Raw genomic sequence first — 27,563 nt, forward strand, 5'->3', positions numbered from 1 at the left:
AGTATTAGGCATCGATTTCATCGCCCAAGTACGCCAACGTGCAGCCGCATGCGGATAGCATGGCATGAAGTCATAGATATTGATCTTATCGACTTTGTTTGATACGTATTTTGCTGATAGCATTGTGCAAGCTCTAGCTAACCCTGAGGCGCAGTGGTGATTCACTGGCCGTATTGCTTACAGCAATGCAGCAAGTACACCATTTAGCTGCCTAATTTGGTGCCGGATATTTCCAAACCTGAGCTTGGAAATAATATTTTACAAAATAAGTGCAGTTCTGACTACAAGTGCCCTCGATTTTGTAATATTATGCAAAAAGGTGGCACATACACAAAAATATCGCTGAAGAAAATGACGAAATCCTGTTGACCACACCGTAATTAACTTTTCATTTCGAGGGTTACTCCTTAAATTCCGCCAGAAATTGGCAGGGGATATCAAGGGGCGACGAATTATCAAGACAGCCTAATGGCGAAGTGCAATATTTCATTCTTATTTTGCGCAGACCTAACGCAGGTGCGTTGTTTTTTAAACTTCACTTTCAAATACCTTTTTTTTTTAATAACTACGCAACTACGGTTATAACATACAAGCTTTGATTACGGGCACCCAAAAGCTAGCTGAGCCTGGCTCCCAGTTCTTTTGCCATTGTTTTTCAGTACATGAGAATAAAAAATAAACAAACGAGAAACCTGTATGCTTAGAATTTCGCAAAGAAAAAAACTGTCAGCCCTTCCACTGGGTTCGAGATGGAAGATCAGCGAAGCTGTACTGTGGTGGGAATTATGTATTTCCAATTATGGCTATTAAGATGTGATGGTGTAATTGGTTATTTGAGCTATTAAAGAATGAGAAATATATATGATCCAGTGATTTTAATTTATTTAGTGACCACAGGGACCATGTCCTTATGGTCGCTACGGTACACCGCCGTAGGGTGTACGGCAAAGGTTGGCACGTTCTTCATAAAAACGTCACCAACGCCGCGCGCGTTCGGTGCGAACGCGGGCAAAACGCCGCCGCCGTCGACAACGGTTCTGCGCGTTGTTTGTGTGACCGCACTACAGTGTGCTAGCTATTCTATTACGCTGTAACCGCACACAACCTCTGTCAAAACGCTGGCTACGTGACGGAAGGGCTCAACGCCGTCGTCGACACTGTTAGGGGAGAGGCTGGTGAGCCCAGCCTATCCAAAACAGAAGAACGCGTCCTACGGCGCCTCCAAACTAATACGTTGCTCTTCCCAGCTATAGTAAAGCATTTCGATCCCAAAATCAATGGGCAATGCCAGCACTGTGGTAATTTGGCAGATCTGTATCACATGGTCTGGGCCTGCCAACAGAATCCCAAACTATCCCCTATTCCCCACCCAACTCGAGAGGACTGGGAGGCGACCGTGCTCAACAGCTCCGGACTAGAGAAACAACGAGCTCTGGTCCAACGGGCTCGAGTGGCGGCTTCGACCAATGACGTCCCGGACTAAGGATGACACCTAGTTTCATGGAGCTCACGGGCTTCACCCTCTCTCTTTGTTCAATAAAAGTTTTCACCACCACCACCCACCCAGAGAGAGTCGGCGGCACAGGGGGCAGAGGCCCGCAGGGCTGCGCGCATGCGCCGCAGTGGGAGAGCGGGCACGCACACGTACAGTCTAGAGTGCCTCGATGCCCTCCTCGCCCACCACTTCTCTTCCACTGGGAAGTCGCGTTTGCTCTCCGCCGTGCGTTCGGTCCGCGTGAAGGCGCGCGTCCCTCGCCCTCGCGCGCTTTCACTCGCACATAAGTCGCGTTTGCTCTCCGCCGTGCGTTCGCTCTCCGTGAAAGCGCGCGTCCCTCGCCATCGCGCGCTTTCACTCGCGCATACAACATACGGCCAATGAGAGTTCTTTTTTTTTTCTTGGCGCTGAGCCGTGCTCCCTCAAGGGCTGCAGAAGATAGCGCCAACCTTTCCCTTTCCCTCAAGAACCACTTATCAGAGTTCTTTTTTTATATTGCTATTTCGGTAGAGTCGTATTCGATTATGCTGTTCACTAAGATTATGGGATTTTATAGTAATTTGAAAGTAAAATGCAAGTGATCAGCATCAGCCGTTCACTATAGGACGAAGGCTTCTCCAAGCGATCGTCATTACTCCTGTCTTGCGCCAGCTGATTCCGTCTTATGTCTGCAAATTTTCCTGCATAGCACAACCTAATTATCTGCTGTCCTCGACAGCACTTTCCTTGAATTTGCCTTCCTGGATGCGGCCGGTTTTCATGTGCGGTTATTGGGCCTTTTATACATGTGTGCGGGCGTACAAATACGGTTGTTTCTGCAAATAAACACTCAATTCAAAGTTAGCGCTCGTCTTGTTCTCTCGTTCGTGTCCGTGTCCTCTAGCGCTATGGCCCCCTCTGATGTATCTACCTAGCCCAAAAAGCCATACTTTTATTGCGATAGCAATTATATGGACACTCAAAAGCAGATTTCTGCCGTCGGCGTCGCCGTCGCCGTAGCCGTCGCCGTCGCCGTGAGGTTCCGTATGACGTCAATGGAGATGAAATCGTCGCCGCGGGCCGAACGCTGTATGTGCGAGGGAAAGGGCGCGAGGGACGCGCGCTTTCACGGGGAGTGAACGCACGGCGGAGAACAAACGCGCGTTCTGCGCTGTTCTGCGCTGTTTTGCGCGTTAAGGGCTGCAGAAGTAGGCGTCTCTTTCCTCCTCTACAATCACCATATATGTAGAGCAAACGTGCCTTCTTCCGACGCGCGACAGGCCGTGGGGAAGGGGGGGGGAAGGGAGGCGACGTTTAGCTGCGGCACCCAGTGCTTATTTATATCAGAGGCTCCGGCAACAGTCACCAACGCCGCACGCATTTTGAGCGAACGCGGGCAAAACGCCGACGGCGTCGACAACAGTTCTGCGTGTTGCCGGTGCTGCTGCATGTCCAAGTTTATACAGCTGATAAAGCTGCTATCATTACTCCGTATAGCTCTCTTCAAATTTGCTATCGCAATTAATGCTTCGCCTTTCAGGTGAAACTGCGACAACTTTTTTAACAATTCTGTAACTCTAATAAACCATCGGTTATATTCCCTACGCATTACGCAGGCCATGCACTTAAATATGAAAAAAACATGGCGTCTTTGACGTGTGTCTGTCTCTCGCAATCGCTTCTGGCGCTTGCAGCCAGCAAAAGTATAGCCTTCGAGATTCGTTTCTGCTACCCTGAAAGAGCCGTCTCTATAGGTCATCAATTTGGGCACCACATATTCTACTCAAGTACTTGATGAAATGGAATAATTCGTACATTGATCGGTTGCTTTACTGCGTCGCACTTAGTAATAAAGCGTTATTACTTTTTTTTTGCACTTTTGTGGCTCTAGTATGCGACGTACGAGCTCGAGGACTGCTGTGTGACCACTGATCGCAAAGACCTGTCATCCCACTCGTTTGCTGTTAAATAGGTTCCGATCTCCGACGCGTTCCATGTAGGATATACGTCATATTATGTAATACAAAAATAGGAGACCTAATTTTACATCAGATTACATGTGACCCATGCCTATCCCTTTCTTTCATCTGTGGCGCACTATTGCTTGGTGCGGAGCGTTGAAGACCGGAAAGGTACGCTAGATTGATGACGATTATTGTATGGGGACAAGATAAGCCCCAATGATTGCGAACTTGTCTTAGCAGTGTAGGGTGTAGCGTTGCCTGTTAGGTAAGAAACACGGTATAGTGTCGTTTACAGTGTATACCTGAAATTTCCACCAAGAAGGCAAGCATCGTCACAAACTTTATATTGATGCTCACCAACTATGTTCGTTTGTTCTATCACTTTTTCTGACAGGTCAAAATTTAAACGTTTAGCCATTAAGCGTTTAGCCATTAGCCATTAAACGTTTAGCCATAACGCTCTAACCCTTTAGCCAACGGTTCGAGCGTACAACAATACGCTCGAACTTTCACTCGGTTGAACTTTTACGTTTCGTCTCTATTCGTTCCTAATCTTCGAATAGCCCTTCTTGTTCAATAGTATAGACAAAAACTTGAAGCTATTATTAACTCTTGCATAGCCAGAATAACGTTTTCGTATTCGTGCATAACCTAGAAACTGCAGGCCCGTGATTACTCAAGAGTTCAAAGCGCCGTTGCGACACGCGGAACACGGCGAGTTTCGATTTCGGTTTCATTTTCGCCTACCTCCGGTTTTGCTCACTGGAGGTCGCTAGTGTCCAACATGGCGGCAGCTTGCTGCTTTTGCCAGTCGGCGATCTCGTCGAGAAAATTTATGGTTTCGTTGTGAGTTCCGTGAAAAATAGCGTGTGGTCGGCACTGCTCTCAACCTCTGGAAAGCGTTCTACAGAGCTCAAACCTCACTGTGACAGTCATGGAGCCTACGGAGGAAGTAGTTCAGGTAAGTCTCTCCGCTCCGTCGGAGTACGTATCGTTTTTCCGTGCCACCGCCTCTCGGATACGGCTCGCGCCGTTACCGTAGCGCTGTTGCTTATTCTCTCAAAACAAAAACTTGATCGTGTATTGTTCCTAAACTATTGCGCTTGTAGTCTGTAATCGCGAACGGCTCGCTCGTCCACCGCGTCTTATTTTATTTCTAACGCCGCAGTGAGTAAGGTTTGAATCGTTTTGGCATGAGAAAGCGCCAGTGCGGTAGAATTTTCTCGGTAAGTGGAGCAACGGTTTGCGGGAAGCGAAGGGCCGCGTGTGAACCTGAGACGTGTGCCGTTGTAAACGCAGACAATAGGTATACAATAGGTGCGCGAAAGCGAGCTTTCGCCGAACTAGATCACACTCAAGCCGAAGGCAACTTCCTGTTTCTAACGTAGCGCTTTCGGAGGTATCGAAATGTTTGTTTTCGTAGACGACTCCGGCGTGGTAACAAACGAAAGCATCGCGTGCAGGCGTCGGCGATGCTTGGCGGGGGAGCGGATGCTTGCGAAGTGAACGCTCACCGTTACATCAATCACGGGGTTTACGAATACGGGTTTGCTACGACGGCGGGAAGCGCAGAACACCGCAGCCGCGAGCTCCCGTGTAGAGCCTGAATGACATTCATTGGTGCACAAATCTGAAATTGGAGCGTGGAATTTTATTTTCGTCACGGTAACAGCATAAAAGCTGCGTTCGTATTTCATTTATTGCCTAGTTGATTTACGATACGGCCCGAAGTTGCTGTGATTTCCAGCAGGTGACGGTGGCGCAGAAAGAAAAATTGCGACATTGAAAAGGAAAAGACAGAAATACATGATATCCTCAGTTAAATCGTTGCTGATTGCGCTGATATTTGTTGCGACGCGGCACGAAAGTGTACTTTCTAGCGTTTTATTGCACCCGAATTCAATTAGCAGTCGTTCTTACTTGGATAAATTAAGGAAAATTGTTATTAAGCTTCTGGCTTTGGTAATGTTTTTGTGGACCTTGCATGTAACTGGAAGTTGAAAAACTGTTACTCAGAGTTATTGTACAATTCTGCTGTAGAGCTCTCAAGTGCATTCACAGGGTGTATTTTCTCTTGACTTCGCTGAAGGTGATCAGTGTGTGTGTGTGTGTGTGTGTGTGTGTGTGTGTGTGTGTGTGTGTGTGTGTGTGTGTGTGTGTGTGTGTGTGTGTGTGTGTGCAGAGTGAACTGGTAGTCACACAGTAACAGCCTCTTACATAATAGGTTCTTTCTCTTTGTAGCCTGAAGCTTCCAGCTAGCACTTGTTAATTCATGACTTGCAAATATGTATAATTATGTCAGCTGCTCTGAAATGCTCTCTCTGTACCAAACACTTTTGTCCATTAACTGAATATCTGTATTCCCTTTTACTAGTGAAAGGGTGATGCCATCATGCCTTCTTCTCTACAGCTTCAGCTTGGAACACTGGTTCACTGCTGTTTTATTTATTCAAATTACCCCTCACATGCACACCAGAGCATTGACTACAGGGAGAGCATACACTAACTAGCTGAAAATAGTGGGAAAATAAATGAACAGCCAATAAAATACACGTTACATAGAGCAAGTTAAACAATGCAAAGAAAAATGTAAGTATTCATCTGCACAAATATGCAAAACAGAACATAATGGGCATTGCTTGCATGAATTTAACACATCTGCATGTGCAACTTTTTAAGAAAGAAAACTCCAGCATCACCTGTTACCACAATATCGCTGGAAGACCAAGCAATATAATTCAACAGCACGACACAAAGTAGAAAAGTTGAACTTTGCGATATGACCAAAACATTGACTCTAACTAAGCTGATTATGAAGACAGAAGCTGCGGAAAGGAATTATTAGTCATAGACGAGCACACCACGAAGTTTAATAACAATAATGAAAGAGATGTAGAAGAGCCACAGAGTGATGAATGTCAAAATTAAGAAGTTAGATGTCACATTTCATTTGTGTAAAGCTGGACTGAAAATAATTGCTCTGAGAGCTGCGCAGAGTGAGATGGCGTCAAGGGTCAGTTTGAGAGATGGCAGGAAAAGTTGCTTTCTTCTGAAGGAAAGGTGGAGTAGAATTTAACCTCATATTCACGAACGGGCCTCGACTCAATACTTTTCCTCGTTTCTACTGAGCGGCGCCCAGTGCCCCCCATGACTGTAGACGACACCAAGCTTTATTAATACTCCTCAGGGGTTTTTATGGTGAGGAACTGCTTGAGGGACACGCCTTCACTCCAGTGCACTCAAGCACAGATGCTAAGAGCACTTGGCTACAATATTTTTCATTGGGAATTGCCAAGGGATGTCATGTAAACGCAGTGACCACATTGGTCGAAAGGTGGGGCTGCAATTCACCTTCCCAAGTCAAGGTGGAGTGTCGAGTGAAAGTGCATTCTAGAATATGGGGCTTAGTTCGGTACAGAAGCCAACCTCCAAGTCACTACTCCAAAAAAGTTAAGAAAAAATCTTTCACCGGTGATTACTGACCAACACCTTTTGAAGAGCGCCATCTGATGTTAAGGAAAAACTCCATATTAGTATGAATGTTGTCATACCAGCCTGAGTTCATGCATGAAGAATGCTAGCAGAGTAATGGTTTAGTAATAGATATCCAAGGGGGGGGGGGGGGGGGCAGGTTGCATTAGGGAATCATATCAAGCACATTTTCTCCATGAAGAAATTCTTATATGGGCATTCAAGCACAATCCATTATATTTACTGCTCAGTGCCTTAAAGTTTTCATGCTTATTCACGTGGTGCCACACGGACATACTTAGTGGCATTAAAAATTAAGGCAAGTTGTGGTGTGGCGTGGTCTCAGAACTCATTTGGCCTTCGAATACTTACTCCCGTTTTCCGTGTTAGCAGTTGCAGTTGCACATGAACAATACATTTCTAAAGCAAACTGAAATAATTCTGATTGAAATTACACCCATTGCGATTTTTAGTGTAAGCTCTTTCACTTTGCTCGACTAAATATGTTCGTGTGATAATATCACAATAGTCAAACCAGCTTGCTGCAATCACTGTAGCTATTGTCATCGCAATGTTTATTGTGAGAGTGCACGTGTACCAGAGACTTCAGATATAATGAGATTGAGAAACGTAAGGTCATAGGCACTTAATCACTTCAACTATGAGTGTATTCTGTGGAAGAGATCTTTCATTTGGAATGGAAGCTTTCAGAGCTGTCGACTAGGAGAATTTTGCTGAGTCGTTCGTGGTTGGTGATGTCAAGTGTGACACATTCACATCATGTCACTTGACACAAGCCAGCACATGTCTGTTCTCTTTCTCTCTGTCTGTCCAGTGTGTCGACTGTCTTCTTCTGGGGTGAGAACTTCGCGCAAGCTTTGTGTGCCTACCTCGCTTTGATTCTTGGGTCCCTGCACCCTTTTCTTCTGTGCCTCCACGTGCTTTGCTTTTCTGCCCTACGCCTCCTGCTCTGCTTCTGGTGGTGGGCGTCCCTGTGCTTCTGCAATATCACCCAGAACTATCTGGTACAACTCCTCTCACAGTAAGTATGTGGCATGGAAGAAGTTTTCGAGGACTGCTGCATGATGTGTTGCATCTCTGTTGGACTTGCCTTCTAGTGCTTCGCTTTCCTTCTTTTTATATAATTGCTATGTCATTTGTATTGCCACAGCGTTATGTTATTTTGAGACTCTGTGATACTTATCATGCGCAAAGGTTCAGTTTGTGCTTTCAATAATTGTGTTTGAAGCTAAGGTTTCCATCTGCCTGCCTACTGTCTAGAAGCTTTCTTAATATGAATTGAGTGTAATCTGCAATACTTGTCTGGTTTAGAGTGACAGGGGTTGCGTTATGTGTAGCTCTTTCCAAAAAAACAAGATGTGGCAGCGCAAAAGAGAACAGGACCTGCGTACCATAAACTTTAGAAAGCTGTTCAAATGGTAATAGTACTTCAATATGTGCTGTAACAGTGGCATGTGGCACAATGTGATTCATAGTTTCGTGTTTGCACTCATGCACACTATCCATAACGGGGTGCCTGCAATTCATACTTTCAAAAAAGAATTTGGATTTTAAAGGCCAGCATTTAAGAAAGACGTTTTTGCCGTGGCGCTGACTGAAGACAAATGGCTTTAATAAGTGCCAGGAATTCAACTGAAGGAGCAATATTGTTTTCTGCAGTCCTTGTGTGCCCATATTTGGTTCATCACTGTCATTGTGTCAGATACCTCTCATACAATCCCTTTTGATCTTTGTTGAAGTTTGTCTGCGTCCAAACATTGCGAACGTTGTTGTAGGAACACAAAGCTTTAGGGGGTATAGCAAGATTGAAGTCGACTGTGCTCGTAAAGAATATATAGCAGTGCTTCGTGTGTGTTGATTTCAGCAGGAATATACTCAAGCATACTGAAAAGTGCCCGTGTTTTGACAAGAGTGTTGCAAGCCTTTGAAATATGTTTATACCTCTTGAGGGTTCATAGGCTGTATGGCAGAATTATTAACACTGTTATTATTTTTACAAAGTGTATGGCAGGCCAACATGCTTAGCTGCATGGCTGCAATATGACTTCCTAGAAGTTTTGATGCATTGATTGGGATTTATGAAAGAAGAAATGCATCTATAGAATTACTTGTAGGAGGTTGTTTATTTGTTCGCTGCACACATTGAACAGAAAGCCTACTGCCGCCTGTTCTGAGGAAAGGACAACATTCAGTTATTGGGCATTGGAATGAGCGTAGAAAACCAAGGCCACTAATGTGTTGCGTAACTGGCAGGAGATCTCAAAGCCTTACTGTGCATTGTAGGCTATTGTCTGATGGGCTGAAAGAGCACATGGGTATCATGAATACATGATTAACCTCACCAAGAAATTTTTACCAATTACGGGAAAAATGCTTATTTTCTATGGCACACACTTTAACTCTCTTGCTGGAGGCCTGAACCTGAACTATTCAGGGCAAAAGGAGAACCATCACTGCTTGAGATTCCCATGTGTCTGTCACCCTACAAAGCAATGACGAAGCACCTGATCAATTACTTTATAATGATCTGATGAGCATGTGCGTATTAAGCATGACATGGCTGATGCCAGTGGTTGAAATAATGAAGAAATGAAAAATTCTTTGTCCCAAGGGATTGACTGTACTAAGGAAACCTCCATCCCACTGTTCCACTGGCAAGTCCTTACTGGGCACTTCTTGATGTAGTCCACCATCGTTGGTTCTGCTGGGTTTTACCCGATTGAGGGGTCAAAGGCCAGAAGCAGGAGGGAGCGAGAAGGTAGTTGGTGACTGACTCGAAGAAGAATGTGCTTGCATTCACACCATTTCAGTACAAATGGCTCAAGCAAAATCTGTGAAAAGACAGCCTCTTGGTCACCTCATGTAATTATGAACAGTAAATCTCTAAAGTATGGATTCCCTGGCCAAATTGATGCATCTGCGGTTGTCTGCTTCTGCTTGTCAAATTGACCACTAAGCTCATGATGTCTAACTTGAATTCAAATGCACAGAGCAGAATATGTCAATGTTTAATCATCTTACTGCCACTGGCTTTCATCAGTATTGATACTAATTCGTGTGGGATTGTTTGAAATGCATTTCAAATGCCATGAGATTGCTCTGCAGTCCAGGATGAAAAATTGGCACAATGAGCCACCAATGTTGTATGTACATTCATCTGTGCTTTTTGGTAAACAATAGACAATTTTACCAGAACAAGTTTGAGAGATGGTCGCATTGTTGACATACTACATGGAGATGCCACTGTACGCATGTACCCATGCCATTTGATCCAACACTGAGCTTTCAAAGGTCATAAAAGACTCGTTGGCACCCAACTATTAAAGCTAACTGCAGGCTATAGAAGGGCATTCAATCTCTTGGCTTTCCTTCGCTCAAAGTAGGCTTGACCCTCCGGGGCATTGAAACAATGACAGTTCAGCAGAGGCCCCAGTACGCAGTGAATTCAAAACATTTGGCAGGAACTGCATGTGCACTCTCGAGCAATTCCCCGCTGCTGTTTGGTGACCAATGAAACAGTAGTTTGCGTTTCCGTCGCAGCCGGCGCATGCCGGCTATAATCACGTGGTACAGCCTACGTACCAACGCAATGTAATACCAAAGTGATTCCACGTGGCGGAGCTGTGCTGCGCGATGTTCGTCGAACTTCCACTGTCCTCACCGGTCGCCTTTGTTTCCACGCCCTCCTGGCGTTATCATTCATCGCCTACGTCCCTTACTTTTGTTATACCAACGCGTTGGACTGGCGTCGCGCTTTCATTGAGCGCTTTTATATTGCAACTTCCCCGCTGCTGCCAAAGGTGGCGTTGTTGTCGTTTCTTGAGCCGCTTCCAATCGCTCTCTGCGATCGTGCGAATCGCGTATCGTGCATGAATGGGAAACGCGAGATTGGCCGACACGGGAAACTGGCGAAAAAGAAAAGAAAGGAAATGCAATGCGGAAAGAAATAAACCTGCTGGCTTGGCCTCCCAGGCGAGCGAGTCGGTAACCGCGCCTGCTGCGGAGGTACCATGGGTATTTCTTGCTTTTCTCCCCCCCTCTTCTTTCAGTGTTTTCTATCTCATGTCTTCGTTTAGTATTTCTTTTTCCCGTGCACAGTCGGCATAATTTGCTTTTCGTTTCGTGACCGCGCTTGCTCCAAGAACGATAAAGGCGACTGCGTTTACGGCGCGAAGGGAAATAAACTTAAAAGATAGAGGGGGGAGGCTCCTGCCGGTTTGTATACATCTTACTGCTTCCGTTGAGGTTAGCCTGTGTTTGCACCCCCCCCTCCCCCAATCCCCGCCATTTATTCTTTTCTCTCTTTTTTTTTTCTTTTTTGTTTATGTTGGCACGTCTGGTGGCTTCGTTGCGCTTGGGTACCGAATTAAAAATAGGTTATCGACACGAGGGAAAGTGTATTTAGAGAATTCACGTGCGCGGTTTCTTTTCCTTGACTTCGTTTACACGCCCCGATTTAATTTTTATTCGACGCGCTCTCTGCCTCTTGTGTGTGTTTTTGCTTTGATCGTCCGGCAGTACAAGGATGCAGAGATAAAGAGCGGCGGTCTCAATTCCAGCTGCTGGACGAGGAGAAAGTGTTCCCTAGGAAAGCAAACGTATTACGGACGGCGGCTTTATCGAAGCGCCTGCATATCGCTTCTACCTGGTGTAGTTAATTTATTCGGCTTAATCTCTGTCTCTGCATATGTGACTCGGATAACTTGGATCCGGAGTGCTTGCTATTCAGGACACAGTATAGTTACGTTAAGCCGCATTGTCAAGTTCGACATCGCAGTTGCTGTATATGGCTCCTTTCTAACTCCGGTTCGCTCTACAGCGCCCCCTCTTATTGGCCGAAAACTCGAACGTGGCGGAAGCTGAGAATATGGAGGGTTTTGACAATAGTCCAGGATAGCAGTACTGGGGTGCTCTTCCGGGCGTCGTCGAATTCCGCCCTTGTTGACGTTTCGAGCCAATCGGGGAGGCCGTAGCGGACACGTGAGCCAGTCGGAACTGACAAGATGGCGAATGGGCAACGCTGCGGCAGCTGCGCAAGTAGTGCGGTCAAGGCAGTGTTACTGCGCGCATTTGGCAGCGCAGTAGTTGTTGATATGCCAACGCCCTCTACGTTATAACTACTTCGTACGTTGCAGCCAGTAGCGCACCCAGGATCTCTGCCAGGGGGGTGACAGTTTGCCAATACCATCTAAACAGCACTAATTTCAATTTCTTCATGGGAAATTGTCAAAAAATGCGCTTTTTGCGAATGTGCCGACGATTGCGCGTCTTACATCTTAGTTGCAGTACTCAAATGCGCAAGGAAAGAAAGTGGGTTAAATAAAAGGGGGGTGTTAAGTCGGCCTCGGGGGGGGGGGGGGGGGGTTACAACCCCTCGAAACCCTTCCCCGTCGGTGCGCCACTGGTTGCAGCTACAGCTTGTTCGTGTAAGGTTACGTCAAATCACGTATTATTCAAAGTACATCTTGATGCGATCCAGTATGGCGACGTACTATGTTTTGGTCACGAGCGGTGCGCGGTGCGACTTCGCTGCGATCTGAGACGTCTTTCTTATAATATTTGTATTTACGTCATATTTTGGCGATATGAAATTATCTTATGTGACTTCATGGCAAGTCGAATTACATGACGCATACATTGATCTTTCGTTGACATGTAAATGTAACGCGCTATATTTTGGTCGCCAATGCTAGCAGTCTGAGAAGTCTTATCAGGCCTTCCTGGCGTTGTTGCCTGCTGTGTGCGTAATGAAGTATATAATAGCAACCCCGGTGTTTCTTCGCTGACCACGTTTGTTGCCGTCGTCAGCCGCGGCTTAACGTGTAATATCGAGACTCCTTTTCTTTGTTCTTCTGCTTTTTATACTCATCGAGGCACCTTGCTTATAGATCTCCTTGCAGTTAGTTCGTCATGTACCGATCTTTTCAAGATGGCGGCGCGTGCCACGTAGAACCCGCCGTTCTTCCGCACCGTTCCCGCCATGCTCTGAAGACATTCAGATGACTTCTGAGAAGGCTTGTCGATCGACCGGCCTGTGTTTCATACCACACATTAAAGTATGTTGAGTTCAAATTGCACTGAACAGCTTTTGGCTTCCTTCACGGCACACTAGATGTCGACAAAACCTGGATGTGGACAAATGAAATGGGAATAATTTGCATAGGGACTGTAACTATAGAACTTGTTCTTTAATGGAAAACTGAACTGGCTTTTCTTTCTCTATTTCTTTTACTTCTTTTTCTCGCGTTAAGTGAAAGTTCTGGAGAACGATTGCGTTTAGTCAAAACTGAAGAATGTGCATTCTTTAAGTCAAGAGATCGCTAACCGAGTTACGCTCGTAGATATTTACTAACCCTGCAGTACCTAAACACAGTTCCAAATAAAGGTAAATTAGAACACCTCGTGCACCTTTACATCTGGCCATGTAGGACACATTTCTTACGACAAAACAACAATCGTATGTGTGGGTAAAACGTTAATTGGTAGTGTATTTAATGAATTATTAATTGGTTTGATGAAAGCATCAACAACCGAAAACTCGCACCAGCGTATCAAAAAAACGTTACTGCATAGGCTATGCCCTAAATTACCCGTGTTTAAGTAAACTTTTTGAGATATCAAACTTAGCGTAGATTAATACGTCGGGCGTTATAGGGTTAAACATTTACTTTATTTATTTAGCATTGCGTCAGGCACAGTGAATGTATTGAGTGACAAGGCGAAATATAAAGCATGATCTGCCTGACGAAGGCTGCCTGTTACCCGTACGAAAAATGAGTATTACTTTCTTTTCCTTTTCCTCGCTTCTGGATCGAGGTCCGCGCCAAATCTACGCCCTCTACAGCACAATCGACCTCACCGCGGGCTCGCCTCGATCTTCGGGGCGCGCTTGTTTCACGGCCGATCTAATTCCTTCCAGCACGCCCGGCCGGTCCCAATCGTTTCCTTGTGGTCAGTCTACACAATTTGATTCGCAAGCCGTGACCGCGTGGACACGGCTGTACATTATATATAGAAACAGAATTCGGGGGCGTACGTTCTTTTTACAAAAGTGCTCTAAAAAACGCTGTAAGGTGGAACGAGGAAACGGAGTTTTACCTTGCCGCACATATACGTTCGCATATACGGCCGCGAAGGTTTCGCGCTTGTAATCCGCTCGAAACGCGTGCGTTTGCTGGACACTGCGATCGACTTTTGTTGCGTTTGCCCGTTCCACGATTCTGTAACGTTTCGCGGTGGCTCTCGGATATAGATGTGTGTCCGTTTAGTCTGCGGACCTTCGTCTTCGCGATCCGCCGCCAGAAACGTGCGTTTATGGCGCGGATAAGGGATTGCTTACGCCGCTAGATCGTTGACCTTGGGAAGCCGCGTGCAAGCTGCGCCGTGGAGTACGAGATGTGTGCTTGGGACAGTTATCTAGGCAGTGTTGGTAGCTTTTTTTGTGGACCAAGTTCCCCGGCCGCTGTCCAGAAGACTCCATTTTTAGCGAAAATCTCGCGAAGGGTTGATTGTGATGATGTTTACTTGCTCATAATACTCTATCTTGTTTATGTTTAAGTTCCGGTACGTACTATGCCTTATTATTATTTTTTACTATAGTTTTAGATTACCTGTTCCGTTGGCGATTCAGCAGTCGGAATGTGAAGAGGTAAAAGAAACCTTACCTCTCAAAGACGTATGAGATCTCAGGATTGTGATTTGCCTATAAAAGCAGCTACGATGCACCTAGATCGCTCATTTCTACGCGCTTCGATGTGTCTTGAGAGAAATGGCGGTAAACGAAGGCCCGTAACCTCCTCGGAATAAAATGAGGGCGAGGCATCGAGCTCAGCCGAAGTAGTTTTTCAGTAAGTTTACCTGGGCAATTTTACTTACTACTTACGTCATATTTGCCCCCCTGGGGTTCTTCAACGTGCACCTGAATCTAAGTATACGCACGAGCGTTTCTTGCATTCCGCCCCCCCCCCCCCCCCCCCCCCATCGAATGCGGCCGCCGCGGCAGGGAATCACACCCGCGACCTCGTGCCATGCGGCACGACGCCGTAGCCATATCCGGGCATCTGCTTTTCGACACAAACGGCAAGAGCAGGCTGTGTGTGTACGTGCTCGCGGTTGCGCAAGCTGACGCCGAACGCGTTCAACAGTTCTAACCCGTCCATTACACGGTCCGCGCGCGACCACCCGCTGAATAGAAAAGAGGGGCGAATAGAAATAAAGAAAAAAGAAAGAAAGAAAGAGCGGGGGCGTGGATCGGGGTCACGATCCCCCGCTGGAACGAGGTCAGAAAAAGGTCACTTTTCATGCAAAATAGCGGTCGTCGTGGGTTCAAAGCGGCCTTCATGGCGAGCAGGTCGCTGTGTCCAGCTGGCGGCGACAACGGCACGGGACAACGACGAGTGGGCTGTGCCATCATTGCGCGCTCATCGAAAAAAAAAAAGAACTTCGCTTAGTATTGTGTATATATACGGTGTCGTCGGTATACAAGTTGCGTGCAGCGCTCAACGGGGCGGGAAGAACCGTTGGTATGCGTTGGTGCTCTTGCGGTGGTCAAGTATACCGCCTGTCAAGCAATACAGTCGAACGCGGATATATCGAACGCAAATATTAAGAATTATTGTGTATAACGAACAGCAGCAAAATCGCCTGGAAAATTGTTGTATAAAAGTTGTATTTTATATATCGAATTACCTATATATCGAACTTTTTTGTGATTCCCTTCAGATTCGATATACCCTGGTTGGACTGTATATTATGAAAAGGAAAATCGAGGTTCCTTTCAACAGGACGTATAGTGGCTAAGCACGAAGGCCCCGCATTAAAGTGTAGTGAGAGCAAACGTTCAACGCGAAATGTGCTTGTTATATACGCCAGCTTCGTAGAGTTTTGAAGCCGGCTGCACTTAACAAGACTATAAAACATTTTGGTTACTATACTCTCTACGGCGGCGCAGCGAATGTCTTCTCGATGCTTTGAGCACGCTACTACTGCAGACTATGTAGCCCTTGTCACGCTGAACATAACTGCAGTCGTGTACGAACAGCGCTCCATAGATGCACCGGGACTCCGCGGTCGTTTTAGACAAAAAGCGCTGGAAATTGACGACAAAAGGCCCGGGAACGGCCGCGGTTTGTGGGACAGACGATAATGAGGGGGGGGGGGGGGGGGGGGCTGTTGGCTTACGTGGTAACAAGCTCAAGAGGAACGAAACTGGATCACGTTGCAAAACATTTGGAGAGAAGGCGCGGCTTTGTTTGCAAAGACGAGCGTCCCTAATTGAAAAGCCATGTACTGGACTCACAGAATCGCCGACTGCCCACCGGCCGAGAGTAATTAGCTCGCTGTTTAAGCGCGCGCGCGCGCAGGGGGGGGGGGGGGTGTGGGGGGGGGACGTCCTCATGCGGACGAGCGTTCGACGTTTCACCGAACGCTCGCGAAAGACGGCGTACACTACCGATGAAAAACGCAGCGGCCGAGGCAGATTGCGACACAGCGTGCAGCATGCGGTGTGTGCCACCTTTCAGCGCGCATGCGCCTTAGAGGAGTATACCAACGCATCGTTTGCGAAAGTTTGTAGAAACTCTGCAGGACCGGCCGGCGGTGGCGGCCTTTTTTTTTTAATGGAGGCAACGTGCAATAAACGCCCGTGTACATAAGAGTGCATTACGGCTGGATTCACTATAGATGGACGAAATTCCGCGAACCAGCATTATACGTCGCGCCCAGTGCCACCGAAGCACGCCGCACACAGGGGCGATACAGGTGAGCTGTTGTTGCCAGCGCAATTCTTTGCGGCTCAGCCACGTCATGCATCGTCCGCAGAATTCGGTCCGCCGTGGTAAATCCTTCGTAAAGAACCCCTGGCAGTCGAAATTAATCTCTAGACCCCCACTATACGGCGCATGTGGCCCCATAATCGGATCGCGGTTTCGGCGCGTCAAACGCCACATTTTTCTTCACCCTTTAGAAACTCTGCCACGCGAATATTGCACGTAAAATGATGTCACTTAGTGATTATGAAGATCGGGAAACGTAAAATCCTTCAATTTGTTACCTAAGGTTGGTGTCGAGACGTCGGATCGTGTGTATACAGGGTGTCCCAGCTATCACGCAGCATGATATATTAAAAAAAAGAGGAACGGCGTTACGCGAAGCAAACCTAGTGCGTATTGTTTCCAGTACAGTGGAGTAGCCGCCAGTAGTTTTTTCGTTACTGAGATTTGATTAGGTAATTGTAATTAATTATCCAACTCGAGAAGTACTGGCCTAAATTTTTAAAGCTGTCAATGAGAAAATTGTAGAGCAACATGAAAAAAATCACAGCATATCCACGGGGTGAATGATAATGAGTGGGCGAAGCTCCGGAGGGAATCATCGGTAAACCGTGAATCTTCCGTGTAATTCGCCCAGTCGATCATCATGTAAAGACGTCAGAAACACTGTGTGTATATATACAAAATCAACTTTAATTTGTTCTTAGACGATGGATGGCTTGCGTTGTCCCTTCATTATGACGGCTTTATGAGAGAGTTTCGAACGCGCTGCCCAAGGCGGTGGCAAGTCAAGTTCAAGTCGATCTCGAGGAGCGTTTATGAATACGGTGGTAAGGCGGAGAGGCCACAGCGTCTTACACCAGCTTCTTACAAGGGCCGTAACGCGCTAGCACAAACGCGTTAGAAACGCGCAGTCTTTCGTTAATGTTGGGTATTTATTGTCATCGTGGTGCGTGTGTCCATGTGCGCTTCGTGGCGTAGTGGCTAGCGCCGCGCGTTCGGAAGCGAGGGCTCCCTCGTTCGATTCCGCGCTACGGACACAACTTTCGGAATGTTTTTTTTGTTTCATAAAACTAGACGTGGCTACCTACTACGACGACGACTACTACTACTACTACTACTACTACTACTACTACTACTACTACTACTACTACTACTACTACTACCTACTACAGAGGAGGGACAGACCCACACCCTAAGGAGCTTCGCCCCTAAAACTCCCGATGCAGCGTTCTGTTGCCCAATGCGTGCTACGTAAATGTGTTTTTCCGAGTGTGAAAGAAGCCCGCGAATACACGCAGAATTGCCGCGCCTGCCCGCTCGAGGCACCGCGCTAATGAAAGTACGCGCGCGACGGAGCCCGGGCATTTCCCCGCTCTATACCGAGATATATGGCTCGACCTGAGCGCACCTTGACGCTGGAAGAGGCTGCCCGACGAGAGGAGCGCCTTCAAGCCACGCAGGAAGGAATCGCCGTCTTCGTGCCGATCTAGCCTACTTTGCCAACAAAGCCTAGGCGACGTCGCCGAGCCGATCTGGTCTACCGAGAACGCGAGAATCAAGCCAAGCGTCAACGCCCAGCCTTGCCATGATAGCCTATAGCCTTGCCCTGATAGCCCAACCTTGCCTAGAAAAAGCCAAGTTAAGCCGCGTTAAGCCTACATCCACGAATTGCTAAGGAACGTCGTTCAGCTTCGGTGTTTCTTCAGATTTGGCACCGCTAGTGTGAAGCTGGTCGCATTTTTTTATTATTTTGTTTTATTTACTCCCGTTGGTGGGGCACTATATAGAAGTTCTCGTCAGATTTAGGAGTAAACAAAAAAACAAGATATTTATCGGTTGATAAATGTACATAAATTAATAAAATAAAATAAAAAAGACACAAGACAAACACACCTGAACTTAATATAACACAATGATGAAGACAAGTACATATGACGAGCAATTAACAGTGGATATAAACATGAAGCAGGGCTTGGATCAAATATACAAGAATACACTAAAATAAAATTCAAAAGAAAACAGCGATGTCATACGCGTGGCCGGGCAGCAGCAGCAAGTCCATAAACCGTGAAGTCGGCGCACAGCTTTCCCGAAGAATGCTGGCGGGCCGATCTTGTCGAGGTGGATGCGATTGCTGGGCTGGATTTCCCGGGAGTCTAGATCTGACGACTTCCCTCAAGCAGGTTGAGCTAACTTGAGGCGAACTACCGTGAGTTTCGTTGCAGACGCTGGTTTGTCGTCTCGTACGTCAACTAGTTACTTGGAGTTCCGACGCGGCTAGGCGGCCCAGGCGATACTGGACGGCACTAGCCCCCCCCCCCCCCCCCCCCTTCCGACTTCCGACGGCTTCTCAGCAACTCATAGGTTCAGCTCCTAGACTGATTAGCAGGGCCTAAAACCTGCGCCTAAATAGCCTCTCCTTTCCCTAGTTCCCTACGTAGGGGATCTGCAGGTATGCAGAGTTCACCTAATTATTTCATGACTCCTCCCAAAAGTCTTGGCCGCGCCCCTTTCACCAGGGGCGAAGGAACGGTAAATACCCCCCTCTCTCCAAGGTCGAGCCCCCGCACTGCACCACACGGACGCACACGCACACACCTGGGTCCGTTAATCGGCGTGTCGCTTTCTCGAGACTATGCCGCACCGTGAGGACACGACGTTTTTGGCGGCCGTTAATCGGCGTGTAGATGGCTCGAGAAACTATGCCGCTCCGTGACGGAGTTATAAACTATTTACACTCTTTTTTTACTTATACGGGTGTAAATTATCTTACTCTAATGCACTCTAATGTTTCCGGTGTGGGTGGGAAACTGCGGTGATATAATCTTCGTCTGCAGGGGCTCATGCTGCACAGCTTAACAGGAGAGGCGGCGTTGTATACTATAATAACTTGACTGTTTCGACCGTGGGCAATAAAAAAATAATGATAAATAATAAAAAAGCCAACTGTTCGCATCTTTAGCGCTCCAAAAATTAATGAATCCCGAGACGCGGCCATGTTAGAGCGCGCATTTTATTAATGATTGCGTGATTGCATGATGGTATCGTCTATATATACTTGCGGTATTTTTAGACAACCGCGCGATGTTGTCTGCCAGTACGAGTTGTATATAGACAATACGCCCATGCTTGATGTGTGCGCGGAAATGCAATTATCTCGACTCGCCTTTCGAACAATAACCGGCCCGCTTAATTTGTGGACGGCCGCCTATATCCCGGAAGCTGACCCGCTTCCCATTGTATTCGTCCGCTTTCTTTATGATAGCGTGCGCGTTATTATTGGTGTGCTTAGCCGCATGTATATATTATACGTCCCTTCGCGTGTACGTAAGTGCTTCTTTTTCTTCGAGGTCTAATAACAGGCTAATTAGTGCACCCGGCAGCTCCACTGTGATGCTTACGCCATAGACTTTACGACGCGAGATTTAATCGTATAGACGAAGCTTTACAGCGACTGATGGGATCTGGCTCTTGTGAATAACTTGTCCTGTACTGCTCGGCACATTCGCCGGGTTGACTATAAGCGAGTGTGTCGTGCTGTTGGCCAAGAGGTCAGGTCGTGGGTTAAAATAGTGTAGTTTTATTTCTGTGGTGTACGTAATGCGGACAGTTTTATATTGATTGGGTCCCGGGTTTGATTTCCCGCTGAAGTGGCCTCATCGCACACGTAGGCATAACTTAGCTAAGCCACAGCCAATTTTCTTAAAGCCGTTTTGTGTGGAGTAATGATCCCTAAGAAACGGTGCCGAACAATTTTTTACAGCAAGCGCGCCGGCTAATCTAAAGACTTGCAACCGAGAAGCTTTGCGGGTATGGCCGCTCTTACCTTTTTTTTTTTTCCTATATTCATTTCACTAATTTACGCAGATACGTGCAAACAGTTAGTGTGACCTTCTTCGTGAGAAACTGCTTCCGCTGCATAGTATAGTTACTGTGTCGTTCTACGTTTTGCCTGTCGCTTCTATTGATCGTTTGGATTTCCATGAGCTTTCAACGGGCACGGATAAGCTGCTAATGGCTTAAGCGTACGTCCCTGGACGTGGGACTATGTAAGTTGCTTCGATTTGCGTTCGAAGCGGGGAGCCTTGGTGGGCGATGTTTTATGTGCCTGTTTTTATTGGTTTCTGCTTCTCTTCTTTTAATTTTCCTTTTTCTTTTGACTGTGCTCCTTGTGCCAGCGTAGGGGAAGCATTGTGGACTCCAACAGGACAGAAAACACCGACATTAAAGAAGTACCGATATGACATTCTCGACTTTTCTTTTTCTCGGGGTGGGGGAGGAGGTTTAGGTGCACGACTTCGGAACCCTAAAGCAAATACTGGGGCGCCTCACAGCTCCCCAAATAATAAACTATAATAGCTTATCTTGCGAGCCCGTTTCGTTTTCTTTTCCCAGGAGGTGTCTAGTTGTGCCTTTGATGTAGAAGGTGGTCACGTGGGAGTAGAACGTCGTGGCGTTTCAGCACCTATCGCTCCTGCTCGGTCGGTCGTCTGTTGTGCGGCGCGCAACGGTCGGCGCCATGAGTATCGGCGTATAGCGTCATATATCTAGCATAGCATATGACATAACGTAGCATCAGATATCTGATTGCACACTAGCTGCCTTCGTTGGTAACGAGTGTAGCAGCAGAGTGGGCAGTGCTGTTCAAGTCATCGCGGCGCACATGAGGGCTGTGTTGTACGCGCGCGAGCTTGCGAGTTAGTGCCTCGAGTTATGCGGTCTGTGTGAGATACAGAAGGTCACCGACGAATAGTGCCGAGAATGGGTGCCGGCACTGCAGTAATAGCACTAGTCCTATACCGCTTGGCTTGGCTAAAAAGAAAAGCCTGGTGCATGCAGCCAGTAAAAGCATATGGCTTTCGAGATCAGTTTGTGTTACTTGGAGGCAGCCTCGCTGGGGCGTAGATTCGGACAACACCTGTTATAGTGAACAATAATTAAATGCTTCATAAAACAGGAATGGTAGGAACATCGGCTTGATAAGCGATGTATTGCTTTCTCACAGCAATAGCCGCACTTCTCGCCTGCTTCCCACCAATGCCGGCGTATAATCGCAATTGCGCTTACCTATCGCTGTTTCCAGCATGTTTCGTGAGCACGACTACATCCTCAATACAGATGCGAAAATTCTGATTAAAAAAATGGTCCACGGCGTTTGCCGCATTACCATTGATGATTAATTGTATGGTAGCGCTAAAAAAAAAACGGTTACCATAAAAATTGGTTGTCTGTCCATTTGAATTTCTCCGGTGCTGAGCGGAATCGAACCCACCTCACAAACGTTCCTCCCTGACAGCAACCCGACGCATTAGCAGGCTGTGCTAGAAATGCTTTTTTTTTCTTTATTACATGACAAACGAAACTAAAAATATATTACAGTGCGGTCATCAGCTACACACTTAAAATTCGGGCAAACACACACATGCGTCCAACAAGTGCATCAAGTCAGGCGGAGGTTCCTGCGCAGCGTACACACTTCTTACATAAGCTGCACCTTCACGAAAGAATGATCTTGTAGATCGCGGGCTTTCGGCATAGGCGATCACAAAGTCTAGATATCCATAGGCTGTATAAACCCAGTACTATGAACATGTCATAGGGAGGACCGCCAGTAATCTTAAAAGGTAGGAACCTAATTGAGTATGGAGTGATGTCAATGTCAGTTTTAAGCGTCCGTTGGAGAAGGTCCCAGAAAAATATAGCATCCCTACAGTGATCACGTTTCTATGTGATCTATGGTTTCAACACGCAGGCAGTCAACAGTTCGGGGACCACGGTACAAAGCAGCCCCTCCCGTTCAACTAGGTTTCAACAGGAAGTGTTTTAGAATGCAATTTAAAGAATTTTTTTTTTTAATACAGGAGGTATACACATTTTACGGACCCACCTAAGTACATCCTGATAAGGCCGATTTAAATAAGGTTCACGATACAAAGGATCTGGGAAAATGGAATCCACCAGCGCCATGCATTTCGGATGCCACCCCAGGCTTCGCGGCGGCATCGCTAGATTACACGAAGTGTTCTTAGGGGAGTTAGGCTGAGTTCTGTTCAGATAGCAGGGCTTGAGGCCCGCATCTGACAGTACCGCACCCCAAGGGGCCACCATTCAAGCCAGAGCTGCAGACGTGGACCTTGCCCCTCGCAACATTCTTCCCGTACTCCCGGCTTTATATTAATTACTTATGTTTATTTATTTTGCTCACAATAAAGACGTTTGTACCCGCTCCTCCTCCCCTGCTATATCGGCGAGCAGTGGCGAGAGAACGAACACTGAAGTTATTGTATAAACTCCCTTGAGTGAGCCTATGCAGTAACATTAACGAACACCGAAGGTTGCGCCCCCCCCCCCCCCCGCCCCTCGTGGCCACAAGGGAAACTAATTGCGAGAATTTCGTACGTGCCTGGCTCGATCGCGAAACAAAAGTCGCCCTCCTTTTCAGCCGTCTGCCGAACATTATTTGAGTCTGTGGACTGGAACAGCGGTGCTTTCGCAAGCGCGTCTTCCTTTAAATTGGAGCATAAACTTGTGTTGCGTCTATCCGGCGGATGCATTTTCATTTGTTTTTGTTTTTTCCTCGGTTCGTCTTTTGTTCGCAGTCCGTGTTGACACAAATGTTCCTGCAGCGAGCCAACAACTACAACAGAGAGAGAGAGAAAAAAAAATCAAATGGCGGTGGTACAGCGATCGTGTGTTAATTGGCGGGCGGAAAGAAAAAAACATCCTCGGCGATAATACGTACTGCGTTAGGCTTAGCCTAAATGTTTGTGTCAGGGTCGACTCGGTAAGTTGACCAGAGAACAAACGAATCGCGAGCGTGCCATCATTCTTTATTATTTTGCAGTCTTTCGTTTGCTTTATTTCTTGCCTTTTTGCACTTTTGTATCTCTTGTGAAGCGTGTTTTTCGCGTTTGACGACGACGATGCATTATACGCGCTGTCGTTACTGTAGCCAGACGGCGCGGTCCGTGCGGCGCGTCTTCTGCTCGGCTCTCTCTTTCAACATGGCCGTCGCGTGACCCACACTAGGGTGGCTAGAAGGGGAGGTGTGAATACCGGCGGCGCAAGCGTGACCCCTCAGCGCACCGATGCCGCAGGGCGGCGCTGTTGACCGAGGCGCGGGAAGGCACGCAACCGAAATGAGCGCATCGCCAGCCTCGGGTATCGCGCGTTGTCGGCGATCGTCATGGAATATACGTCTTTATCCATGAAATCAACGTTTTATCAGCCCACATCACTACTCCTGTGAGATTTTACGGGCCCAGTTCGCATTGCGTCGATAGATTCAAACGCGGGGTTTTTTTTATTATTTTTATTTATTTATTTATTTTTTGTCCTCCGGATCAGGATCATAGGGGCTGGGGGCTCTGGAATAATTTCGACCACTTCGGGTTCTTTAACGTGCACTCACACCTTACGGCACACAGGTGCCTTGCATTTCGACTCCCTCAAAATGCGACCGTCGTCGTCGAGGTCAGCAGTAATCACCCTATGCCGTGTACTTAGATTTAGGTGCACGTACGTTAAAGAACCCCAGGTGGTCCAAATTTCCGGAGTCCCCCACTACGGCGTGCCTCATAATCAGAACTGGTTTTGGCACGTAAAACCCCATAATTTTTTTTTAGTAATCACCCTATGCGTGCCGTACGTACGACGTGTAAACTGCAGTCATTACCCGATTACTTCTCGATGTACAAACCACTTTGTGCCAGCGCTTGAAGACGTGTAGCATGTCCTTTCGACGCTCAAATAAGCAATTTACTATGATTTCAGACAGCAACAGATCTGGTCATAAAATCGTTTATTTAAGGGAGGAAAACAGCTATGGGAAAATTTGATCTACAACACGCAATATTTCAGTGCATTTAGTTTATTCTCAGTGCCCTGCTGCGTGACACCTTTAAGCAAAAAATGAATCCTTGTTACGCAATAAAAACGTTCAACTGATGCTGTCAGGGCAGCAGAATGCTCTAGGCAACCAATTTTGGCACATCACCAATTGATCAACTGCATAAACTTTGCCACAGCTTTGGCATGCAAACGAGTGAGTTTGTTCAATAACGGCATTCATTGACCAAAACATCCTCGGCGATAATACGTACTGCGTTAGGCTTAGCCTAAATGTTTGTGTCAGGGTCGACTCGGTAAGTTGACCAGAGAACAAACGAATCGCGAGCGTGCCATCATTCTTTATTATTTTGCGGTCTTTTGTTTGCTTTATTTCTTGCCTTTTTCAGTTTTGTATCTCTTGTGAAGCGTGTTTCTCGCGTTTGACGACGACGATGCATTATACGCGCTGTCGTTACTGCAACCAGACGGCGCGGTCCGTGCGGCGCGTCTTCTGCTCGGCTCTCTCTTTCAACATGGCCGTCGCGTGACCCACACGCCGCCGCGGACGACACTGGCATGAATTGAGGTCCGTGCGACTTCTTGTCATCGTATAGCTTTAGTTGCCGAAGACAAAAGGAATACCTAGCGCGTGCGCGTCTTTCGAAAAATGGTTCGTACCGTCCCTAGCGAAACAGAAGAAAACAAAATGATGCGATAGGGGGACAACGGGTGCGCGGGCGCGGGTCAGCGAACAACGCGGTTTTATCCTCGCAAAGCGGGCTTCGTTTTGGAGCGCTTCGCTGGTAGAATAATGGCGCGCGCGTTTCGAGGCTATTACAATGTGGCACGCGCTATATACAAAGCGCCGGGCCACTTCAGTTTTCGAAAATTGCGGCGAGCGAGCGAGGGCTTGCGAAGCCTGCAGATGCACTATATTGTATACCTATATACACACGCCTCGACGGCGGTCGTTTACTGTAGAGCCGCGACTAATCGTTCGTCTGGAAAAATGAGAGCGTGGCTCAGCCAAATTTAGCAGACGACACTTTGGGTCACGTGTGCGGTGGCGTGTCCGCTGCGTGGCGCTCTCGACCAAGGTCCCCTTAATTGGCGTCGCTTCTCGGTGTTTAAACGCGTGGTGTCTAAAATGGCGACCTTAAAAGTGGCACGCTGTCCTTCTTTGGCAACGTACGTCAAGCTGCTTGTATTTTTCTTTGGTGCTGTTCTTTTTGGGCTAAGTTACTCGTTTTGTTTGCGGGGGAATTTCGCCACGGCACTGAAAGTGCTTCGGCAGGCACTTCAATCAAACTGCTTCGGCAGGAGCATCAATCATTCGCACGGGATTAACCCTTTCCGTGTAATTCACAAGGAAGCGTTATTCGCCATTTCTTGGCTAAGGAAACTGTTTTTTTTTTTATTCGTTGAGTTTCTGGAGGGATGCGGGAAATTGATCCTTCTTATCATTGTCGAATGAGATTACGAAATATTTGACCTTCGAGAGTGCTTGCTAATGCGTTATTCTTTAGCGCACACATGCGCACGCACAAACAAACAGACAAGCAAACAAATAAAACAGGGAACAAAAACAATCTATGCATAACATCGGGTAACGCAAGAGGGACGACAGACGAAGAAATGCACAGGACAGCCGCTTCGTCTATTAGTATTCCGTTCCTCCTGCGCCATCTGAAGTTATAAATCCCTACCAACTATAGACCGATTGGAGTACTTGTTAAATATAAGTACGACTCAAATGATAGTCTGTGCTGCTTTTATAAACAAATATCGTATGAAAATGTAAACATCAACATTATCGCTCACGGTGTTAAGTAAACATTGCAGTCGAGTTATGGGAGAGTCAGGTTACAAACTCATTGATTGCCTATGAGCTTAAGATGATTGTAAATGGAGACCAAATTTATGTTTAATTTCGCGTCCAAGCTGCGGCCCTCATACACTATGTTTTCTACGAATGTTCCGTTGTCATCGTGTATTTTGCGGACTAATTCCGTCAAAATAAACTCTGCAAAAGTTATCCAGATTCATCTTGTCTTTGTTTTGCTATATACACGCGCTGTAACCCTATTTTACCGAAAAAGTCGGCCGACACTTAAGACTGCTTACGTGTGGGAGTGCGAAAGCATTATACCGTCTGTAGGCCTTGCAACGTCATCAACGCGCTCATTTTATACTCTCGTGACGTGGCGCCACCTCCTCGGCCCCTCAAGTGCGCCACCCAATGACGCACGCACTAAGCCACACCTTTAGTCAGCGAGATGGCTTCGCGACGTGACGTGTGCAATCACGCACGCACTAGGCGCACCTTTAGTAAGCCTGAACCGTGGAGTAGCCGTGGCTTCAGGGAAGCGTGTTTGTCTCGCTCACCCCTGAGGCCCGGGCTCGATTCCCACCCATACCGAGATGTACCAAATTTTCTTTTCAAAGCCGCTTTGTTTACAGGAGCCTCCCTGAGAAATGTGAAGTCAATCCGAGCATTTTCTGGCGTTTATTTATTACTCTATATGCGGGGTCGGGCCATTTTTCTTCACGGCGCAGTTTCGCCAAGGGCACCAGCCAACATAGACACCTAAGACTTTTCGCCTGAATACGCATCTAAATCGCATGGCCTGAGAGTGAAAAATATATGTGACGCCTCAGGGGACCTGCGGTTTCCATTTAGCGTTGCTTTAAACTGGTCGGAAGTGGGGTAAACTTGTGTCGTTTAGAGCTGACTCTTCTCCCCGGTCGGCCTTCGTGGAAGACGTCCACTGTAATTCTGTCCACGGCAGTTCTCTGGCCGTTTGCGTTGCGGGAACACACTCGCGTCGCGTTTGTACGTCCGGGAAAGGAAGCTGTTTGCATTTGAATTGGACGTGCCTGCTTTGAAGCGGAAAACAATTAACGGACAGCGATGTCTGCCTGTGTTGGTCGCTCTGACTCGAGCTTCCGTGTACACGTCCGCGCCGGCTCGCGGCGCTAATGCGAGGCAGACATCTTTGTCCTTGTTCGTTTCTTTTCGTCATACGGAGG

The 27,563-nt window shown here is 47.1% G+C and overlaps 1 protein-coding gene across 3 annotated transcripts in view; it reads left to right on the plus strand.

The window, feature by feature from the left end:
* Window positions 1-4,229: 4,229 nt before the first annotated feature.
* LOC119457933 (putative FERM domain-containing protein FRMD8P1) overlaps window positions 4,230-27,563 on the plus strand; it is an 80,987-nt gene continuing 57,653 nt past the window's right edge. For 2 of the 3 annotated variants that reach the window (XM_037719703.2, XM_037719706.2), the window contains exon 1: window positions 4,230-4,399. In XM_037719703.2, the coding sequence (XP_037575631.1) occupies window positions 4,373-4,399 (27 nt within the window). In that variant the 5' untranslated portion in view covers window positions 4,230-4,372. Of the gene's footprint in view, window positions 4,400-7,744; window positions 7,952-27,563 lie in introns of all 3 variants that reach the window. The other variant, XM_037719705.2, reaches the window with a different exon arrangement.

Source organism: Dermacentor silvarum, chromosome 7, assembly GCF_013339745.2.
Source record: "Dermacentor silvarum isolate Dsil-2018 chromosome 7, BIME_Dsil_1.4, whole genome shotgun sequence".
NCBI lineage: Eukaryota > Metazoa > Arthropoda > Arachnida > Ixodida > Ixodidae > Dermacentor > Dermacentor silvarum.